General features: G+C 34.8%; 1 protein-coding gene across 4 annotated transcripts; it reads right to left on the bottom strand.

The window, feature by feature from the left end:
- Positions 1-39: 39 nt before the first annotated feature.
- LOC144852213 (major facilitator superfamily domain-containing protein 6-like) lies at positions 40-19,567 on the bottom strand. 4 transcript variants are annotated; one of them, XM_078709976.1, is made up of 7 exons: positions 19,554-19,567; positions 18,430-18,963; positions 17,840-17,990; positions 2,288-2,465; positions 1,589-1,792; positions 1,010-1,230; positions 40-428 (listed from the first exon to the last, which is right to left on the bottom strand). In XM_078709976.1, exons 1-7 carry the CDS (start codon positions 19,556-19,558, stop codon positions 303-305), a joined length of 1,419 nt encoding a protein of 472 aa, XP_078566102.1. In that variant the 5' UTR covers positions 19,559-19,567; the 3' UTR covers positions 40-302. The 4 variants fall into 4 exon arrangements, with proteins under 4 accessions (XP_078566102.1, XP_078566100.1, XP_078566103.1 ...); XM_078709974.1 differs by lacking the exon at positions 19,554-19,567 and having other exon boundaries at positions 18,430-19,155; XM_078709977.1 differs by lacking the exon at positions 19,554-19,567 and having other exon boundaries at positions 1,120-1,230; positions 18,430-19,155.
- Between the last annotated feature and the right edge of the window lie 3,188 nt (positions 19,568-22,755).

The following is a 22,755-nucleotide window of genomic DNA, read 5'->3' as shown; positions in this document are numbered from 1 at the left end:
AAAGACACAGACTAAAATATAATTAAAGCTACAAAATGACCTATTCAAAATCTGGTTTTATTAATCTTAATTGTTCTTAATTGTTCATGTTTTTGGGGCACAATGCATCTTAAACAAAAAAGGAAAATATAACATACGATAATTATGTGGACACAATCTGGATTTTTTTTCAGTAAAAATAGGCCTACTGACATTCTAAAGATGAAACAATTATAAACTATTTTGTATTATTCTCGGGACAAACATTTGGGTGATGGATAACAGATGTGTGTTTGTGTGTTAGTCTAGTCTGAGCATTACAATTACTTCATAGTCTGAGTGGGTTGGGTTATTAGGCGGGTCACCTCTGTATGTGCATCCTTTTTAGTTTCATTCATTTCTTCTTTGTCTTCATCTATGCTCACATACGAAATTGATGCAGTGCTCATCTAACAATGAAACAATTAAAGGAAACATTGTGTGTTTAGTATATTATCATTTAAAATCGTCAGCCCCATCACCAACATCAGTGTAATTAGCTTCCTTTAATGTTTAATTAGCCACCATGACTGATGGTTAGATACTTAAAGATGTATTGTCCCCCAAAAAACATGAAAAATGAAGATTAATTAAATCAGACTTTGAATACGTTATTTTATAGTTTTAATAAAGTCACTTTCATAGAAAAAAAACGAAAAAAAAAATGTCTTCCCTTTTAAAATGACAAAGTAAATGGTTAAATTCAACCAAAAATCCATTGGCTGGCAGCCAATTTGACTATTTTTTTGCTTTAAATTACAGTTTTTTAAGGTAAATAAAATGTTTTTTCGATCTAATGTTTGGTCAAAGTGGATAACTATTATATGACATTAAAATGGCATATTCAACAACAAAAATGTAAATAATTATTTTTTCAGGGGACAATACATCTTACATACGGTTTGGCAACTTACTTCAAAGAAACGGTTTTGACAAGGCCAAATTAGACCTACATAATGTCTTGAAAAGGTAGTATACTGACTGTACTTACACAAGATATGATAATACTTAATACAGCAATGAATGCAAAGATTCGGAAAAGCCAAACAGGGCCAAACGTAGAGTAGAGATATCCGGCGAAAACTGCTGAGACCAGCTTACCAATATTTGACGTCAGAGTCATGATGCTGTACACTGCCCCTGTTTGCTTGTCAGCTACTATTTGTCGCATGATAAACACAAACACGTTCCATTCGATCACTAGAGCTGCTCCTAAAATATAGAAAAAATATGAAAATTCAATCAATCAATACAAATACGTCTCTTCTCTCATTTTCTTGAATTCGCCCCTAAACAAAGTGTTGTACTCCATATACGCTTTGGATGACGTTCATGAAGTACAGGGACATTTTCGAAAATGACCAAAGAGTCTCTCGGAGCCGCCGTATTTGGCAATTTTCAAGACAGAAAGGACGCTCTCTACCCTACTTTTTCACCCGATTTCTAACATAAGGTTATGAAGGGTGAAAACAACAAACAATATTAAAACAATGTAGAATGGGATTGAACAGGCCAAAGGAAAGATTTGCGCTGCATTCATCAAAGAGATGTGGTACAGGTCTAGGCCTACCTTGCAATATAGCAGCTATAATTACCAACCAGTTCAATCTATCCAGCAAGCTATATATAAACATCACACAGGCTGATGCCGCAAATGTCACATACATTAGATAATGTTTAAATTGACGAATCAGAAACGTGGAAGCAAATCCAGAAAGTATTCCAAAAGCAATGCCAATGGATGATGCGGCTCCTATTAGAAAGTTACTTCCACCTGAAAGACCAATCAGAATCTTTGTTACTTACGCTTAGTCTCATATGTAACTCAAAAGTCAAAGAAGTAGACGTGGCCTCTCCAGAAGGCGCGCTTGGTGCCAGAAGGAATACATTGTTTTATGAGTTGCATTTGTTAACCACGGAGTCGACCATGATTGTGTTCATTTAAAGTTTCATAAGCTTTCATTAGATACATAATGTATATTGCAAGTTATTGAAATTCATTCATTCAGTCACTTATTTGTTCAAAATCACAAATTTCAAAAACAAATGCAAGACATTATTATATACAACACAAGTACAAGTGTATTCAAGGATGTTAACTCTGTCACTAGACTGCAACTAACTTGCAATAACCAGTTAAGATCTACCATGATATGACAGCTGTAGAAAAGTTGTCATGATGCCAAAGACAACGCGCGCAACATACGCGCAACATAATTACAAAATGATGGTAGAGAATCTATTGTGAAACTCTTTGAATGGTACTCACCCACTTCACGTAAGTAGATATAGGCAAACGTATTCAAAGTGGAAGCTTTTAGTGTTCCAAACAAAAATGATATAACATAGAGTTTGAAGAAATTGAACTTAAAAAACGGAGTCAAATAATATTTCCAGGAATGTGTACGCTTACTGTTCTCTTCATCTTCTTCTTCTTCGCCATTCAACTATGACATATAAGATAAACGTATGATAAGAGTGTTGGTAACAATTTGAACTGCATGTATTTTTTTTAACGACAATGTCAATTAGTCTTACATTCATCTGAATGATGTTTGACCAAGGGCTCCTCTTGTCCAGTGCCCACCTTAACCAGAGGAGAGGCATAAGCCAATACGTCTGAGGCAGATACTAGATGCAGGGTCTACCATAAGAGTCAGCAATGCTGATTTAAAATGCCTAATGGGACCCCAGCTCCATAAACAGCATCCGGTATTTCTAGACGGTTTTCTAACCAGGAACGTTGCTTAACTTCGGTGATCTGACGATAACCTGTGTTTCAACGTGGTAATAATGTAGGCTGGTATGTCGTTTATATGAATGTCGTGTATATTTTTTGTTAAAAGCAAACTTTGACTTTATTTCATATCTTGATAATATAAGGAATGAAAAAAAATATGTTGCCATTTTTTCTAAAGAAATTTAAAGGACCAAATTCAAGATGGCCGCCAATACCCTAATAACCCTATTTAAACCCAGAATATCACCAATAACACAAATTATGAATGTGGAACAAGTCCGTTTTGATGGTATTACACAATATACAATCTTAACTATGTATAGCGATAATCTGTCGGCCATCTTGGATTTCAAAATGGCCGCCACTAAAAAATAAATTTAAATAATTTTTGTTGTTTCAACACAATGTTCTAAAATAGTCACTTCTCATAGGATTGTCTAAATATAAGGCTGTCTAAAGTTGTCAATGTTCTCTATATAATATATATATAATACCCCTACTATGACCCTTGAATTACCTAATCGTTCAAAGTTGGAGTTGCAAAAGTATGGAACAACTTACATTGATATCAAATATTCAGCAACAATTAATTCTAAATCTAAATTATAGATCTCATTTCTTTTCATAAAAGTGAAACTTGTATTTCAATGTTTGTATCTCAGACAGGACCACAATATAAAACAAGTGTATTTATACCTTACTGGCAATTATACCCGCCACAGGGCGGCTTTCTAAATTAGTTTAAAGCCTTCTCAGACCCCAGTGTCCCTATACCCGCCAACCTCCACCCCTCTTCAATAACATCCCACACTCTTTTTTAAAAACAAATTCTTCCCAGGACAAATGTCAATTCAACTTTAGGGTTAGGGGTATACATAGCTATGATAGGCCTATGTTTTAAGTACGTTGTAAACTGTGTAAATGAATAGGTGTCATATTGGCTGATATATATAATTTAGATACTGCGGCCCCCAGCTTTCTTTCTCCTATCACCATCCCAGCCACAAAAACAAACTCCTCCCATGGACAGTTCAAATGTAGTAACTTTTCCTAGTACAATTCCAATCACGTTATACTTCATTACGCCAGTATTTCCGCCCCTCTTCCTCCCTCCCAACACATCCCAGATATTGGGTGATTGTGTTTAAGACGTTTCCAGTACAAATTATGTTAGCCATCACTACCAACTCATAATCCCTCAGTGCCTGTTTTCAGATGTAGTTTAAAACATTCCCAGTACAGTTTCGGTCTTGGTGACAGGCATACATCCCCACCCCCTTTCCAGGGCTAATTAAAATACTTTATAACAATTTCCTACCACACAGTTCTGGTCAATTTGATAGCTTACTACCCCTAGCCTAAGCAAAATTAAATTCCCGGTACAATTGCGGTCATTTTGATACCCCATATGCATGGTTACGTGCTGAAACAGAACTAACATCGAAAGTGAGGAAAAGTGGGCCATTTTGACCACATTTTGGCCCCTAATGCTTGGTTCCCACTAGAGACGCAACAAAACGACGTAACGCAACGTAAGGGATTTGACCAATCACAAGCGATGGATATATTTGACGGTCGCTTGTCATTGGTCAACTGGTTTGCGTTGCGTCTACGTCCTTGCATTGCGTCCTAGTGGGAACCAAGCTTAACTTAGATCCTAGATGGCGGATGATGTTCAAATTAGAACTTTCCCGGTACAATTCTGGTCATTTTGATACCCAATATGTAAGGTTATGTGCAGTAACAAAAATTTGTATAACGAACAAACAAACAAACGTACAAACTCTCTAACTTATAATATAGATTGTGAAATCCTGTATAAATATGGTGTTCAATAATAAATGCGTTATTGCCATGTAATTCAATGTCTGAAACTTCAAGGCCATGGTCACCAGTATGGTTGGTAAGTTTTCAACCTGTCAACTTTTGGCAGAAGCTTGAAGAAAGATACAGCTCATTCACAAGCTTCATGGGCAGCATTAACTCCCACTTCTCATCTTCTACAATCTCAACCGATTTCATTAGATGTACCTTAAAGTTGACCACCATTATACACTGGTTTGATGAGTGCACATGGTTGTGGTATAAAAACTCATGTACTAGGGAAATACAAGATAATGCCTGGTGATGACTCTTGCCCGAGATGAGTGGAGGTGGACAGAGATGACATCAAGAAGCAATTATTTCGACCTGGTGAATTATATGGCTTTTAAACATGTAGCATTGTGAAAATAGTGTTGCGGCCAGTGCTTTTGTTGTATTGTATTACCTATACAACAGTGACACAAATATCTTAAAACTCTGCTTTCTCTCTACAACTTCTGACACTTTTCTCGAACAAATTCAGACAGAGAAAATGATTCTAAGTGACGTATCATTTTGTTTGAAAAACGCTGATCATAAAGATATTAACTTAATTACCAGAGAGATGTGGTTAAACTATCCCTATATATGTCAGAGACACAAGACAACGATACCTGCACACATGGAAAGTACACATGCTTTTATAAAATACAGTATTTCTTTGCTCATGACCACCTGAACTATGGCCGGTTACTTCAGCTGTATCACTTTCAACAGATTACTGATATTGGAGTATTAGACCGGCAGCCCAGAGACATTTGGTTAGATGAGCTAGGTACCAATATCTGACTATTTAAGTGTGTTGGGGGTCACTTGAAGTCAATGAAAATGGGAGTCTGCCGGGTACCCCCTGCTGCGTCTAGACCGGGGGGACCCCGAAATGTGCTAAAAAATCGGCACCGGTTAGATGAGAGAGATACCACCTAATTTCACAACCATGGGATGCCCATTGGCATCCTCATACCAGTATCACAAACGACAGACTTTTTGTCTGCTGCAATATGCCCGCCAGACCCTCCGAGGGAGGGCCTAAAATGGGGCTAGCATAGATGAGTGAGGTACCACTCAAAATTAATGCCAAATGAACAAGTTGTGTTCATACAATACGAAATGGATAACAACAGACTAATTGTCTGCTGCACCGCAAGTGCCAGACTCCCTAAAGTTAGACTAGAGACCCCCCCCCCCTTCCCCCAACTAGCCCAGCCTAGATATTGTAGATACCACCAGCAACCAATTTTATATGATTTAGCACAATGTAAGCAATACCAAATGACCTATTACAGACTATCTGTACACTGCCTTGGCCCTGGCAGACCCCTCTAAAGTTAGACTAGAGACCCCCCTTTCCCCAACTAGCCCAGCTTAGACATTGTAGATACCACCAGCAACCAATGTTATATGATTTAGCACATTGTAAGCAATACCAAATTACCTATTACAGACTATCTGTACACTGCCTTGGCCCTGGCAGACTCCTCTAAAGTTCGACTAGAGACCCCATTTACCCCAAGTATAGCCTACCTTAGATATTGTAGATACCACCAGCAGTAAAAAAAAACCCAAAACAACATGTTTAATTGAATAAAGTTTAACTTTAATCGAACTAACACAAAACAATTGAAAATATATCCCATCAATGACGATAAAATGACCATTACCATTCTAAAGGGAAAAATAGTCTAAGAGTTTCACTTAAAACTTATATAAGCCAAATAATAAAAACTTTTCAACGTATGATATGGTTGGAATCTACCTAAAACATATTTTACTGACTAAACGTTGTAGTTTTACAGAAATAGGCCTACTGCACATACAATTTTAAGTAAAAAAAAAACGATGTTGCCCAATGCTTTTTAGAAGAGTATAGTAATAATTTGTAACATAATGTGGTAATTACTATTAACATTTAAACATAATTCTGACCAAACCCAGTAGTATTAAATAAATAACCTAATCAAAGTTTTCTTTTTATTTAAATATTTCTTTATTATATTATATTATACATAATGTAACTGTAAAACTGTAGGCCTAGTTGTAGCCAAATTAGAAGAGTATATTAATATATTTTCAACAAGTACTGTAGCCCAATGTTTATTATAAAAGATTATACTAATTTTTTGTACCTTTTTTAATAGATCAGTACTACATAACTAGCCCAATGCTTATTAGAAGAGTATATTAATCATTATTTTGAACAAAGTTTGTGTATTAAATAAATAACTTTTACAATAAACTGGTTTCCAGAATCGGCATTACCCAAAAACCTTTTTGAAGATGTACCTGTGAACGTTAGCGAAACCAACGAAGATGATATAAGTTCTGGGCAGGAATGGAGCGATGACACTGACAGTGAACTTGAGATGTTCTGGTTTTAGAAATTAGAAATTTACATACATACATAGTCATAGAGAAAAAAAACAATCTTATAGTTCTCCCGTTATACCGTTTTTATGGTTTTTATTTAATATAAATGTTTATATGTCCATGTCAATACAATTATCCAACTCTTACTAATGCAGCAAGGGCTACAATATAATATTTACTATAACATATACGTTTACATAGTAATATCCAGTATTTCGAGAGAGAAAAAAAATAAATCATCGTTTTGATTTAGCTTTTCGCGCTTTTTTTTGTATCCATGTATTTTGTCACTTTTCAGTAATTTGCCTTTGGATTTATATATATATATATAAAACAAAAAAATATTTAAATAAAAAGAAAACTTTTATTGTAAAGGTTATTTACTTAATACTACTGGGTTTGGTCAGAATTATATTTAAATGTTAATTATATAGTACATAATAACCACATTATGTTACAAAATATTATTATTATACTCTTCTAAAAAGCATTGGGCAACAGATCATTTTTTTACTTAAAATTTTACAGTATTACAGTAGGCCTATAAATAGTTCAGTATGTTGTACTGTCCCTAGAAAAAAGGTATTTAAAGTTATTTCTGTAAAACTACAGCGTTTAGTCAGTAAAATATGTTTTAGGTAGATTCCAACAATCTATGCATTGAAAAGTATTTATTATTTGGCTTGTATAAGTTTTAAGTGAAACTCTTAAACTATTTTCCCTTTAGAATGGTAATGGTCATTTTATCGTCATTGATGGGATATATTTTCAATTGTTTTGTGTTAGTTCGATTAAAGGTAAACTTTATTCAATAAAGGGACAATACTTCTTTCACATTCAATTCACCAGGGAAAAAAAGTAGTGAGCCCTCTATCGGCAGCGAATCGTTTTTGCACACGAGACAGCGTGAATAATTACCCGGAAGCAACTACTTTGTTTTTAAAAATAAATATTAAGTTTTTGCAAACTGGCCAATTGGAACTTTTGGTTTTATTTACTAATGAATAATTCATGAAAACCTTTGACACAGCATCTACGAACCACGTGATATTGTTTTTTTATCGACAAAGCCATTATATCTGTGTCAAACAAGGGTGAATGACACCGATGTTTTTTAAACAATTTTAGGGTATTCGAATGTTAAAATTTCGTCTAATTTGTTGAGGCTGTAATAAAACAACCTAACTTTTTGAGAAGGTGGGTTTTATATTTTCTGGATATTTAATTTTTCAATAGTAGTTAATAAAAAAATCTCGTTGGTGTTATTTTTTATTTTTTTTTAATGGCTGCTTAAACATGTGCCTTTTTGGTTATTTTACTGCTGAAAATGGAACACATGGTTGTAGCTAAAATCATTTTTTTATACCATAAGATTAAAAATGTTGCTTTTTAAAATAATAAGAACATTATATAATATATAGGAAAGCTGTTTTTAATCATAAAACTTTACAAAGCCTCTTTTATTTTATTTAAAAATCAATATAGTCTAGGCCTAGTTTACAGTTAGGAGAGCTAGGCTTTAGCCTGTTATTATAGTGGAGTAGTGCGTGTATTGTTGGCGCGTGTTCATTGTCGGGCGCGCGTATTTATAGGCCTAGGCCTAAGGAAATAAAAATAAATGATTACAAATATAACTAAATAATGATTATTATTAATTTAATGTTGTTTTTTTTACAGATCACAGAGGGATGTTCTTAAGCTGTCTGCATACTTCAATACAATAGAAATAGCATTAATCAACAACAATTTCTCATTAATTTACCGGCATATGTGAAACAACACATACAGTAATTATGGATATCTACAGATTTTTATTGCCAAAGGACATTTAATTTTTAAAAACTTGATATTTTCCTAATTTACTTATTTAAAGGTTCAAGCGGAGGTTGGTTGTTGTGCGGTAATTGTTATAAAGTTTAAATGTGATTTCCAAATCGGCAATAATAATCATTATAAATATAAATAGAAAAATGCCTAGTACAAAAGATGTTAATTTAATGTACAAAACTTGTTGTCTAATTTGTGATAATATTAAAGGTTTTATGTTAAGTGGTGTGTATTTCATTTATTGCTCCATTATTATAATAAAAAAGAAGGGAATCGTGAAATTTCATTAATTATTTAGCCCCAAGAATGTATTGATTTTATAGTATTTTACCAATTTAAACAGTCCAGGCCTAGCTTGCAGACAGTCCCCCCCCCCCACCCACTTCACCCAATTCTTAATAATTTTAAGAAAAATGAAAGTTTAACACTTTATTTCAAAATTTATAAGCCCTTTGTCCTCATATTTTAAGATTATGAATCAGCCACTTAACAAGAATAACAATCGAGGGGCCAATGATGAAGCGCATCTTCCCTCATTCTCTTCGCCTAAGAAAACGATTATTCCAGCCCTGCCGCGTCTCCCTAGGCCTACGCTTTCGCTTAAAACAGACCTATATTCAACTCCTTATAGAATTTGTTTGAAAAATAACACCAAGCTTATTTTTGGAAATCTTAGAAAATACATATAAGACTATATTATACCGTTTTCAGAATTTCATTTAAAAGTTCCAAATTAATGTTAATTAACTATTTTAACAAACTAGTTAGTTTTCACTTTCTTGTTTTCGTCGTATGACTCGCTTTGTTTACGCTTACACTTGGCTTAGACGTTTATCTTAGAATTCGAATAAATGAATCCATAATCAACAAAAATTGGTACTGTTGTGGTTTTTGTTTAATATAAATATTCCTAATACACAGAAATCAATTAAACAGCAATATAATTTAATATAAACGAGTTAAAAAGGAAATTTAGACAGCCTATAAAATACGGAAGTCAGAACTCGCGTCGCTCGAAATGTTCGGTAACTTTCTATTTATAGCCTATCGAAAAAGGCTCTGGCTAACTTTTAAATTAAAACGGCTCTCGGAACACTTAATTTCCCATTATCACTATTTGACGTGGATGTGCTTTAATTGTTAAAATTGGTAAAAGAAGTAATGCTGGCGCCAACTAATTCAGCGACCTTTCTACAACCAAAGTATTTCTTTGTAACAAAATTTATTTTAAATGGAACGTTACAAAAATAATCCTCCGCTTTATCACTGCATGAATACCTAATAACCAGACAAGGACGTATCTTTGTTACGTTTTACTATCAATCCATTTTCATCACGCAATCAATTTTTCAACAATATAGTAGTATAACAATAACATTTTGATTGAATAGTGAGGAATTAGTTACAGTTTGATTTTGAATAAACCATTGGTTTAAAAAAAACAAATTACCTCTAATGGATCAAGCATTTACACATAAACTTTGCGTTAAAAAAATTCACCGACAAACGAAAATAATATAGCCTATTCCTTTTAAATATTAGGCATATTGCAAAGGCCAATAATCGATTTGTCCATAATTATTACGTTTTGCCGGTAGATTTTTCATAATCTAAGGCCAATTTTTAGGCCAAATCATAATTGTCCGTATAGTTCTGTATTTCCGATGCGTGTAGTACCCTTTATCTTCACTTCCGTACGTCCGTAAATATTAGGCCGAATTTCCGTAGTAATAATAGAGTGTGGTTTAAACAACACCGTTGTAAAGTTTATAGTGGATAAATAAAAATGAATTTTGGAAATTGTGGTTTTAACATCTGACTTTATTTAGCATTTAGCCTAATTCAAAATAATACAATTCAACGTTTTGCTCAATATATTTTTAAAATTATTAATTGATAATAAATTTACATTAATTGAGTACAGTTATTAGAATGTATTAAAGTACCTTAATCGGGGACTTCCCCGTGACGTTTGCATTGAACGAAAAAAAATGTTATCCTATATTGTTAGTCGCGTATGTTTACTACCGGTGGAATATTATAGTCTACAATCCTCTGTTTGCTATAGCGCACTATAGAGTGAGTGACATTTCCGGCGAACTAGAGGTGCAATTTATCATGAATTTTACGTGCGAGAGTATCATTTGCGGCCATCTAGGGGTGTTATTTAACAAATTGCTCGCTCAAATACTCAGTGTTGGAGTCTTTGGGCAACCCTCTTAAAATAGTCCTGCGACCGCCCCTATAATAAGGGCGGGTCTCTAGTCTAACTTTAGGGTGTCTGGTACTTGCGGTGCAGCAGACAATTAGTCTGTTGTTATCCATTTAGTATTGTATGAACACAACTTGTTCATTTGGCAATAATTTTGAGTGGTACCTCACTCATCTATGCTAGCCCCATTTTAGGCCCTCCCTCGGGGGGTCTGGCGGGCCTATTGCAGCAGACAAAAAGTCTGTCGTTTGTGATACTGGTATAAGGATGCCAATGGGCATCTCATGGTGGTAAAATTAGGTGGTATCTCTCTCATCTAACCGGTGCCGATTTTTTAGCACCTTTCGGAGTCCCCTCGGTCTAGACGCAGCAGGGGGTACCCGACAGACTCCCATTTTCATTGACTTCAAGTGACCCCCAACACACTTAAATAGTCAGATATTGGTACCTAGCTCATCTAACCAAATGTCTCTGGGCTGCCTGTCTATATATGAGACGACATGTATGTGTGACAAAGGGAATTGCTGGATTTACATCAATTGATCAAGGTCATTGAGCATGGTATCCAGGGCCGTAGCCAGGATCTGTCAAGGGGGGGTTCGGACAATAAGTATTTGGGTCACTGCGCCGCGGGTGGGGTCTGAGGCGAATTTAGTGACACCCCTTGATGGCCGGAAATGGTACTCTCGTACATAACATTCATGATAAATGGCACCTCTAATTGGCCGGAAAAACACTCTCATGCAGCATGCTACGATTGAACAAAACGATCGTACTTTTTTCCTCCTCCTCACGATAACATTTGTTGCCGCCGTATGTTAGATGCGCGTGCTCTGTGTGCGGAACCACCGCCGATTGTTTGATCATTCACTCGGTATTTTGTTTTGCGTTCAAGTTACAAGCCCCCCCAAAAAAAGCACAATTTGGGTGAGAAGGCAAATTCAATGCTTATTATAGCCAGGGGCGGACCCAGAGGTGTTTCCCTTGTGGCCCGGGCAACAGCCTTAATTTCATACTAAATGTTGTTTCTGCCACTAAATTAAAATTGAGTTCCATTTCATCGTATACAATATCCATCCGGACCCGGAACTTGATAGGCTTAGTCATAAAGTAGTTACAGAGTTGCAGGGCATTTTATTATTGTTGAATGTTTTGATATTTTTATTGTTAAAACGACCTTCACAACCAAAATATTTCTTTTCATTTTAAATGGAACGTTACAAAAATAATCCTCCGCTTTATCACTGCATGAATACCTAATAACCAGACAAGGACGTATCTTTGTTACGTTTTACTATCAATCCATTTTCATCACGCAATCAATTTTTCAACAATATAGTAGTATAACAATAACATTTTGATTGAATAGTGAGGAATTAGTTACAGTTTGATTTTGAATAAACCATTGGTTTAAAAAAAACAGATTACCTCTAATGGATCAAGCATTTACACATAAACTTTGCGTTAAAAAAATTCACCGACAAACGAAAATAATATAGCCTATTCCTTTTAAATATTAGGCATATTGCAAAGGCCAATAATCGATTTGTCCATAATTATTACGTTTTGCCGGTAGATTTTTCATAATCTAAGGCCAATTTTTAGGCCAAATCATAATTGTCCGTATAGTTCTGTATTTCCGATGCGTGTAGTACCCTTTATCTTCACTTCCGTACGTCCGTAAATATTAGGCCGAATTTCCGTAGTAATAATAGAGTGTGGTTTAAACAACACCGTTGTAAAGTTTATAGTGGATAAATAAAAATGAATTTTGGAAATTGTGGTTTTAACATCTGACTTTATTTAGCATTTAGCCTAATTCAAAATAATACAATTCAACGTTTTGCTCAATATATTTTTAAAATTATTAATTGATAATAAATTTACATTAATTGAGTACAGTTATTAGAATGTATTAAAGTACCTTAATCGGGGACTTCCCCGTGACGTTTGCATTGAACGAAAAAAAATGTTATCCTATATTGTTAGTCGCGTATGTTTACTACCGGTGGAATATTATAGTCTACAATCCTCTGTTTGCTATAGCGCACTATAGAGTGAGTGACATTTCCGGCGAACTAGAGGTGCAATTTATCATGAATTTTACGTGCGAGAGTATCATTTGCGGCCATCTAGGGGTGTTATTTAACAAATTGCTCGCTCAAATACTCAGTGTTGGAGTCTTTGGGCAACCCTCTTAAAATAGTCCTGCGACCGCCCCTATAATAAGGGCGGGTCTCTAGTCTAACTTTAGGGTGTCTGGTACTTGCGGTGCAGCAGACAATTAGTCTGTTGTTATCCATTTAGTATTGTATGAACACAACTTGTTCATTTGGCAATAATTTTGAGTGGTACCTCACTCATCTATGCTAGCCCCATTTTAGGCCCTCCCTCGGGGGGTCTGGCGGGCCTATTGCAGCAGACAAAAAGTCTGTCGTTTGTGATACTGGTATAAGGATGCCAATGGGCATCTCATGGTGGTAAAATTAGGTGGTATCTCTCTCATCTAACCGGTGCCGATTTTTTAGCACCTTTCGGAGTCCCCTCGGTCTAGACGCAGCAGGGGGTACCCGACAGACTCCCATTTTCATTGACTTCAAGTGACCCCCAACACACTTAAATAGTCAGATATTGGTACCTAGCTCATCTAACCAAATGTCTCTGGGCTGCCTGTCTATATATGAGACGACATGTATGTGTGACAAAGGGAATTGCTGGATTTACATCAATTGATCAAGGTCATTGAGCATGGTATCCAGGGCCGTAGCCAGGATCTGTCAAGGGGGGGTTCGGACAATAAGTATTTGGGTCACTGCGCCGCGGGTGGGGTCTGAGGCGAATTTAGTGACACCCCTTGATGGCCGGAAATGGTACTCTCGTACATAACATTCATGATAAATGGCACCTCTAATTGGCCGGAAAAACACTCTCATGCAGCATGCTACGATTGAACAAAACGATCGTACTTTTTTCCTCCTCCTCACGATAACATTTGTTGCCGCCGTATGTTAGATGCGCGTGCTCTGTGTGCGGAACCACCGCCGATTGTTTGATCATTCACTCGGTATTTTGTTTTGCGTTCAAGTTACAAGCCCCCCCAAAAAAAGCACAATTTGGGTGAGAAGGCAAATTCAATGCTTATTATAGCCAGGGGCGGACCCAGAGGTGTTTCCCTTGTGGCCCGGGCAACAGCCTTAATTTCATACTAAATGTTGTTTCTGCCACTAAATTAAAATTGAGTTCCATTTCATCGTATACAATATCCATCCGGACCCGGAACTTGATAGGCTTAGTCATAAAGTAGTTACAGAGTTGCAGGGCATTTTATTATTGTTGAATGTTTTGATATTTTTATTGTTAAAACGACCTTCACAACCAAAATATTTCTTTTCATTTTAAATGGAACGCTACAAAAATAATCCTCTGCTTCATCGGAGCATGAATACCTAATAACCAGACAAGAACGTATCTTTGTTACGTTTTACTATCAATCCATTTTCATGTCACGCAATCCATTTTTCAACAATATAGTAGTATAACAATAACATTTTGATTGAATAGTGAGGGATTAGTTACAGTTTGACTTTGAATAAACCATTGGCAATTTACTGAAAATCCAAAATTATTCAATTAAAGAAACGCTCAACACATGAGAAATAGATGTCGGTCGATAAACTTCTGACGACGACTAAAACAACGACAATCAGCTAAATGTTAGTGATTTTATTTCATCTCTGGCTTGTTACATTTTTCATGACACATTACCGGACTTCCCCCTCCTCTCGCAATGAACGACAGTACAGATCTTCCCTATCTAGGCTCGTGTATGTAGCATACTACGTTATTCACAAATTACCCACGCATAGCAGTGTTACTAGAGCCATCACAGATTACCTCTAATGGATCAATCATTCATACATGAATTCAAAAATTCATCGACAAACGAAATATAGCCTATATTCATTCCTTTTAAATATTAGGCATATTGCCAAGGCTAATAATCGATTTGTCCATAATTATTGCGTTTTGCCGGGGGTTTTCCATAATCTAAGGCCAATTTTTAGGCCAAATCATAATTGTGCGTATTCTGTATTTCCGATGCGTGTAGTACCATATTTATCTTCATTTCCGTACGTTCGTAAATATTAGGCCGAATTTCCGTAGTAATTTATAGACGTTCCGAAATTTGAACCGTGTTATACCGGTAGCAGAGCAAAGTTTGCTTCTTTCTGCAAATGTCCTATCATTCTTTTCTATGTTTTATTTGGAGTGTGGTTTAAAACAACACTGTTGTAAAGTTTATAGTGGATAAATAAAAATGAATTTTTGGAAATGGTGGTTTTAACATCTGACTTTATTTAGCATTTTTAAATGAATTAAAATTCCAAATTATACAATTTAACCTTTTGCTCAATATATTTATAGCAACAGCTTCATATTTTTTGTATAACTTTTTAAAATTATTAATTGATAATTAATTTACATTAATTGAGTACAGTTATTAGAATGTATTACCGTACCAAAAGTACCTTCATCGGGGACCTCCCTGTGACGTTCGCATTGAAAAAAAAAAAAAATTATCATGAATTTTACGTGCGAGAGTACCATTTGCGGCCATCTAGGGGTGTCATTTAACAATTTTCTTGCTCAAATACTCAGTGTCTACAGCCCTGGAGTCTTTGGGCAACCCTCTTAAAATAGTCCTGCGACCGCCCCTGATAGCTCTATCTATATTTATTTACAGCAATTTGTTGAGGAAACTAAATATATCAATGTAAATAGGTGGTATTGATACAGTTGAGTAGGCCTACGTATCGGCTGGTGGTCTAGAAAAAAATAATCGAATGCTATAGGTGTAAACTACAGTACATGATACCATAGATATTATAGTGTAATATATTAAATTTACTATAATCCACTATACTTCATAGCCACACATACATATTGTAGGTAACCGCAGCGTTCCATTTTTTGATGTACGTCGGAAGGCTATATATGCATGCTGACTGCCAGTGATCGAAACAATAGGTACGCGGTTGTCTAGCGGTGTCCTTTGTACGATTCGTTCGTGCCCAAGCTCACGTCAATATCATGTTACATCCTGGGACCAAAAATTCGTATTATTTTTCGGCAACCAATTCATTTGTTTAACAATAAGGTATGAGTTATTCACGAACGAGTTAACGAATTTTTAATTTACAAATAACCTTTTGTATTGTGGGGGGCACGTATTTGGAGGATTTTAAGAGATGAGGGTGGTGAGGTATTGGGGATGTCGGGGATGGGGGTTCGCAGTCGGTTAAGGGGGGGTTCGCCCGAACCATAAAAACCCCCCCTGACTACGGGCCTGGTATCATTGGAATAACACAAATTAATAATTTCATCAGAGCTGGCAAATCTAGTTGATGAGTTTGAAAGCCAACATTTAAAGAGAGATGATATCTTGATTAATGAAGAATGCTGCAAATCTCACAGAGGTGTTTGTTGGCCATGGCATGATGACATTGGACAGAAAATGTTTGAGGCATTGGTAAAAGTTTTGTAGAAGGCAAACTATATGGGATCCTAAGAAAAGGATGAATATTGGCAAAAAATATATATGACGGTGAATACAGGTGACAAACTTATCAAAGTAAAAGAGGACTCCAATAGAGATTCTTTGTCGTATCACATAGTCAGCTGGTACAGTACTGTATATGAGCATTTGGGGGTGAAATGAGGTATTGATTGCAGTACTTTTGCCAATTTGTTTCTGAACAAGCTTGTTGGGATCACAGATCAGTCTGTTGAAGTTTGATGGATACAATAGTAGAGAACGAAGGAAGGTCAACTTACTATATTGCATGCATAATATATGCATTCAAGACAGCGCACTGATTAGAAATATTTCATTTGGCAGAGTTAGTTAATCACCATGTTGTTGTAGGCATATCATTTTGTGTCATTTCAATCTAATTTAATTTAACTTACACACGTTTTAATAAGAAATTTAACCCTTTTTAAAAAAATGGCGGCCATTTTGAAATTCAAAATGGCCACCATTTTGAAATTCAAAATGGCCACCATTTTGTGTTAATAACCGTGTTGTTGTCATAGGCCTATCATTTTATGTGATTTCAATCAACGTCATAACTTGCACATGTTTTAATAAGAAATTTAATCCATTTTTTTAAAATGGCGGCCATTTTGAAATTCAAAATGTCAAAATACTAATGAATATAGGTTTATAATAATTTTTATATAGCAGAGAACCCATATAGCATTAATTTTAACTTTATTTTTTAACTTTTTTTAATTTCAATATTATTCATAATGGGTGTTACTTTGTCCAATATGGTACATTTATTGGATATTTTACGTATTGGCGGCCATCTTGGATTTGACACCCTTAAGCTTTTTTAAAAAAATGGCAACATATTTTTTTTATTACTTTACATCCTAAAGACACTAAATCAGCTGGAATTTTGCTTTTAACAAAAAAATGACACGAAATTACATAGTGGCCTACACTAGGCTGTATGTGGTACGGCCGTCTGCATGTGGATGTGGTATAAACGGTATGCTTGCACTGCCAGTGAGAAGACGGAGGTATGAATCCCACCTAGGCCATTTTTTAAATATATAAATTGGAAATGTTGAAGGCCAGGAAGCGGTAACTATCGGGTATTGGTTCTGCTGGAAAAGCAATAATGTTGCCATTTATTAATAGTGCATGTTAGCCTAACTGGTATTTCTATTGCTTGTAAAACAACAAAAACCAGCTAATTTAGTATTTCATCGTAATAATTGTTATTATTTATTATGTACGTTACCTTTAAACAAAACGCTACGGTTAATAGCGAAAGAAACATAAGCACTGCATTTGATATGTAGATGTACGAATAATTGTGATGTTGAACTTCAATTCCACATTGTTTAGTGGTAATAGTTTTCAGGTCAATGAAGTACCCAGCAATTAATATACTGTACAGAAAACGAATATTTTAATTATAAAAAAAATAGAAAAGAATATAAAAGATGCTTGATAAATATAAAAAAAAAAAAAAAAAAAATAACACTATTGGAGGATTGTGGGAATCTGTCACGTGGTTTGCTTCATCATTCATAAACGGTTGCTTTGTCTATAGTCCTTTCCAGGTCCATTATGGTGATATCAATGTTTTTTTTCTCTATTGACATTTAAATCATACTTTAATTTATGTAAATAATTATTTATATATGCTTTTTTATTTCAATTTTAAAATTACCAGTTCTCAATATCTGAATTGTTCATTATTCATGTGTAGCCTAAAAGTAATATACCCGTTAAACCCTATTCTACCATTGGAACAGTACATCGGTGGCAGTAAAAGAAAATAATTGTATAGATTAAACAATAAAGATATTTTATACGGAAACTTACAAAATAGCACTTCCAATATCTCCAAACACCTTTGACGTTCCATAGCGGTCACTGTGACTACCAAGAGCTTGGAATAAAGATACGTCACCGATTATACGAATTGGCGTCCAGCTTAGCTCTCCTAAACCATTGAGAACACAAATAACGATAAACACCTTCAAAACATCAGACCGAATGTATCCGAACTCTTGTTGGTCGTTATTGGACAACGTAAGCCTGCAATATGAGTCTCCATCATCGTTAATAATCTCATAACAAGATGATGTGGTGACGTTTGACACATTTGACGTAGACTTGCAGCAACTTTCTGGCTTAGGAACAAATCCAACAGGAGTAGAAGCACAAGCGAACGTGACTATAAAGACCATTAAGAATGCCCTTCTGTAGTTTTTCAAATCTGTGATTGGGCCGATTAAAAGTAATATTGCAATAGCACAAGCATGCCTAACCGCAGATATAAGGCCAATTTCATGGGCCTGGAGTCCGATCTCTTTGTAGTATAATCCCGAAAAAGTAAAGATTCCAGTTAAACCGCTGTAGAAAAAAGCGAAAAAGATCTTAAAAGGTAAAATATCAAAGTTAATCGAAAGCTCAGATTGTATGACATCATACGATGACGACATTGAGTTCCACATTTTCTGATTTTGGTGTATATTACGGTACAGCACGAAACACAAAATTAGTTAAGGTCTGTAGGCAGCTGAGAGGTGTTACCAAATGAGCTAAGTGAAATGGAACAGCCTACTTCTACACATCGAATATTTGAATATATACAGGGCCTTTTCATATGCAAAGAGTTTTCACATTACAATACAATTTGTTCATGCAAGCTGTGCTAAATTCTCCATTGTGCTTCAGGAAATTTTACAAAAAATAATTCGCATTCTTGGACATGCTTCACATGTGCTATGCCGCAATTTAAAGATGTATTGTCCCTTTGACTAATTCCAAAAAAATAAAAAATAACAGATTTCGAAAAAAGGTGGGTCATTTTGAAGTATCATAATAGTTATTAACTATCACCAAAAATTTGTCGAAAAAAAAATCATTTAACTGAAATACAGACGTTTTTTTGTTAAAAAAATAACTCTGACTTCCAGTCAAAGTTTTTGATCAAAACATACCCCATAATGAAACGTGCTTGTTTGGCTACTCTGTATGCATAATCATAAAACTTCCTCACGATCTGTGTGAAAATACCTTCTCAACCGTGACGAGTTGTAAACAATCCTAATTAGCATATGCATAATGCGTACTCGTGGTTTTAAATCCTTGTTTACTTTCGCTCGCGACGATTTTCCAGACGAAATGTAGTTAAACTAATTTACCTGTTAATTACGTAAACTTGTTGCATTTAGCTCGAATTTTCGACTTAAAGTGAATAACTTTAATATTACTTTGATATGGCTAATTTAAATTTAGAATATTTTGACCTTCATTTTTTTGTGTTTCAAGGGACAATACATCTTTAATGATTCTTTTTTAGTCATACATCTATTATATCCGCTGATTCTTTAGATGACATTAGACACGATCTGACAATCGACCATTCTATAAAAAAGAATCTGATGTGTTTGTCTTTAAATGCCCGTAGCATTAGAAACAAGGGTCTATTGCTATCTGCACATGTTGATCAGTTGGACACTGATGTGATTTACCTGACAGAGACATGGCTTACATCTAATGACTCGTCAGCTATCTTGCTGAATTAATAACTATTCAATCTTCAGAAAAGATCGTAAATCCAGAGGAGGTGGGGTTCTTGTCGCTGTTAAACCCCACCTACAGCCCCAGCTTATTGACATTGACACTGATATTGAAGTGATCTGCATTTCAATTAAAGCTGGAAGGCATAAATGGCTTATCCTCAACATATATCGTCCTCCGAGTGAGAATGCTTCATACTGGGAGAAACTTTACAACGCATTGAAATGAAGATTCAGCAGTTGAGGTCTCTTTAACATGCATACCTCACTGAATGAGATGCTGTTTCCAATTTTTAAAGTTTTTTAGAACTAATTTAAGATCACAATATATATTTAATGTAAAAACAATACTATATGGTCCTATTGCGATAACTTTTTTCCTCTTTAAACGGTTAAAAATGTGAAAAAATAAGTCGATTCTAATAATTATAGCGGCCCGCTATAAATTCCAAAATGCATTGCGCGCGGATTGATATTTTTTTTTTTTTCTGTAATTCACCCACATTTCAACCGATCGTGAGGCCAAAACAAAAGCGAAAATACCGGGTTTTCCCCAATTTGTATCAAGCTCAACGGAGTCTGGCAAAAATAGAAAGACAATTAATGCAGCAACTATACAACATCAGGCTAGGTATATAGCTAGCATACGATGTTGGTACGTTACCGATGTTTACCAACTAGGCCTACAAAACTAAGCCTAGCTAGGCTATGCCTAAAGACCGTCCACGAGGTCATTCGTCGCGAGCTACTTAGGTAGTGCATTGTTTCTCACTTTTTATCATAATTTACCATAAAACGTACATTTAAGACAAGGAATGACCTAGTTTAATGTTTTTAAAGTAATATATATGTATTATTTTTACAAAACGTCACAAATTGTAGGGAAGGGGTCTTTAATCTTTTAAATTTGTATATTTATGTACCGTCGGATCTCTTATACTAATTTTGAGTTTTAATAAGTTTTTTTATATAAGCTTGTAAAAATATTTTACTTGGTGCCATATTTTTTGTATTTCGATGTTTTTTAAGGGGCAACTGACTCTTTGAGTTATAGTAATTGTTTTGCTTTAGTTGCCCCTGACCATTGTGCTTTGTTTCTGTTCTGTTCTGTATCTGTGTATTGGTCGAATAAATAAATGAAATGAAGTATTTGAAGAATCGCACAATGAAAATAATGCAATAAATACGGCCGCATTTATAAATATATGGCTGAACTATAAAAAGTCACCACGATATATTTTGTTATGCCTAAAATGCCGGCTCGAACAGGAAAGGTTCAGTGGTGGTAGGGTCAGGGAGTCTTTTGACCGTACCCCAAAAAGCTTCTGAACAGGCTGGAAAATCATTTTAATGTTAATAAAAAAGAAGATAATGCTGAAATTGTATTTAGTTATGATTGACTAGCGTTTATATGATTACTATAAGAATTGGCTTTTATTTGTAGGCCTATCACTTGTAAAATATAAGATTTTTAAACATATAATTAACTACCAAAACATCGTATCATATTAGGAAAATTTAGAATTATTAGATAGGATATAGAATCATAATCACGGATCTGTGATTCAAAGAAACTGTTTCCGGCACATTCCACATTCGTTGTTATTTTTGTATATCTGTATAATCCATTAATTATTAAATTCGAACATATTTAAATAATATTATTTATAGTATTGCTTAATAGTGTAGGCCACTATGTAATTTCGTGTCATTTTTTTGTTAAAAGCAAAATTCCAGCTGATTTAGTGTCTTTAGGATGTAAAGTAATAAAAAAAATATGTTGCCATTTTTTTAAAAAAGCTTAAGGGTGTCAAATCCAAGATGGCCGCCAATACGTAAAATATCCAATAAATGTACCATATTGGACAAAGTAACACCCATTATGAATAATATTGAAATTAAAAAAAGTTAAAAAATAAAGTTAAAATTAATGCTATATGGGTTCTCTGCTATATAAAAATTATTATAAACCTATATTCATTAGTATTTTGACATTTTGAATTTCAAAATGGCCGCCATTTTAAAAAAATGGATTAAATTTCTTATTAAAACATGTGCAAGTTATGACGTTGATTGAAATCACATAAAATGATAGGCCTATGACAACAACACGGTTATTAACACAAAATGGTGGCCATTTTGAATTTCAAAATGGTGGCCATTTTGAATTTCAAAATGGCCGCCATTTTTTTAAAAAGGGTTAAATTTCTTATTAAAACGTGTGTAAGTTAAATTAAATTAGATTGAAATGACACAAAATGATATGCCTACAACAACATGGTGATTAACTAACTCTGCCAAATGAAATATTTCTAATCAGTGCGCTGTCTTGAATGCATATATTATGCATGCAATATAGTAAGTTGACCTTCCTTCGTTCTCTACTATTGTATCCATCAAACTTCAACAGACTGATCTGTGATCCCAACAAGCTTGTTCAGAAACAAATTGGCAAAAGTACTGCAATCAATACCTCATTTCACCCCCAAATGCTCATATACAGTACTGTACCAGCTGACTATGTGATACGACAAAGAATCTCTATTGGAGTCCTCTTTTACTTTGATAAGTTTGTCACCTGTATTCACCGTCATATATATTTTTTGCCAATATTCATCCT

This window comes from Antedon bifida, chromosome 9, assembly GCF_963402885.1.
Source record: "Antedon bifida chromosome 9, ecAntBifi1.1, whole genome shotgun sequence".
NCBI lineage: Eukaryota > Metazoa > Echinodermata > Crinoidea > Comatulida > Antedonidae > Antedon > Antedon bifida.
This window is presented reverse-complemented; position numbering and strand designations above follow the sequence as displayed.

Bases quoted from the DNA above. Each gene is read 5' to 3' on its own strand.
- LOC144852213 (XM_078709974.1), bottom strand. From the start codon at position 19,064: ATGTGGAACTCAATGTCGTCATCGTATGATGTCATACAATCTGAGCTT. The intron at 17,991-18,429 runs GTAAGTTTCCGT...TTTTCTGTACAG, and splicing joins GATATTGGAAGTGCTATTTT to TATATTAATTGCTGGGTACT. The intron at 2,466-17,839 runs GTAACGTACATA...TATATGTCATAG, and splicing joins CCGTAGCGTTTTGTTTAAAG to TTGAATGGCGAAGAAGAAGA.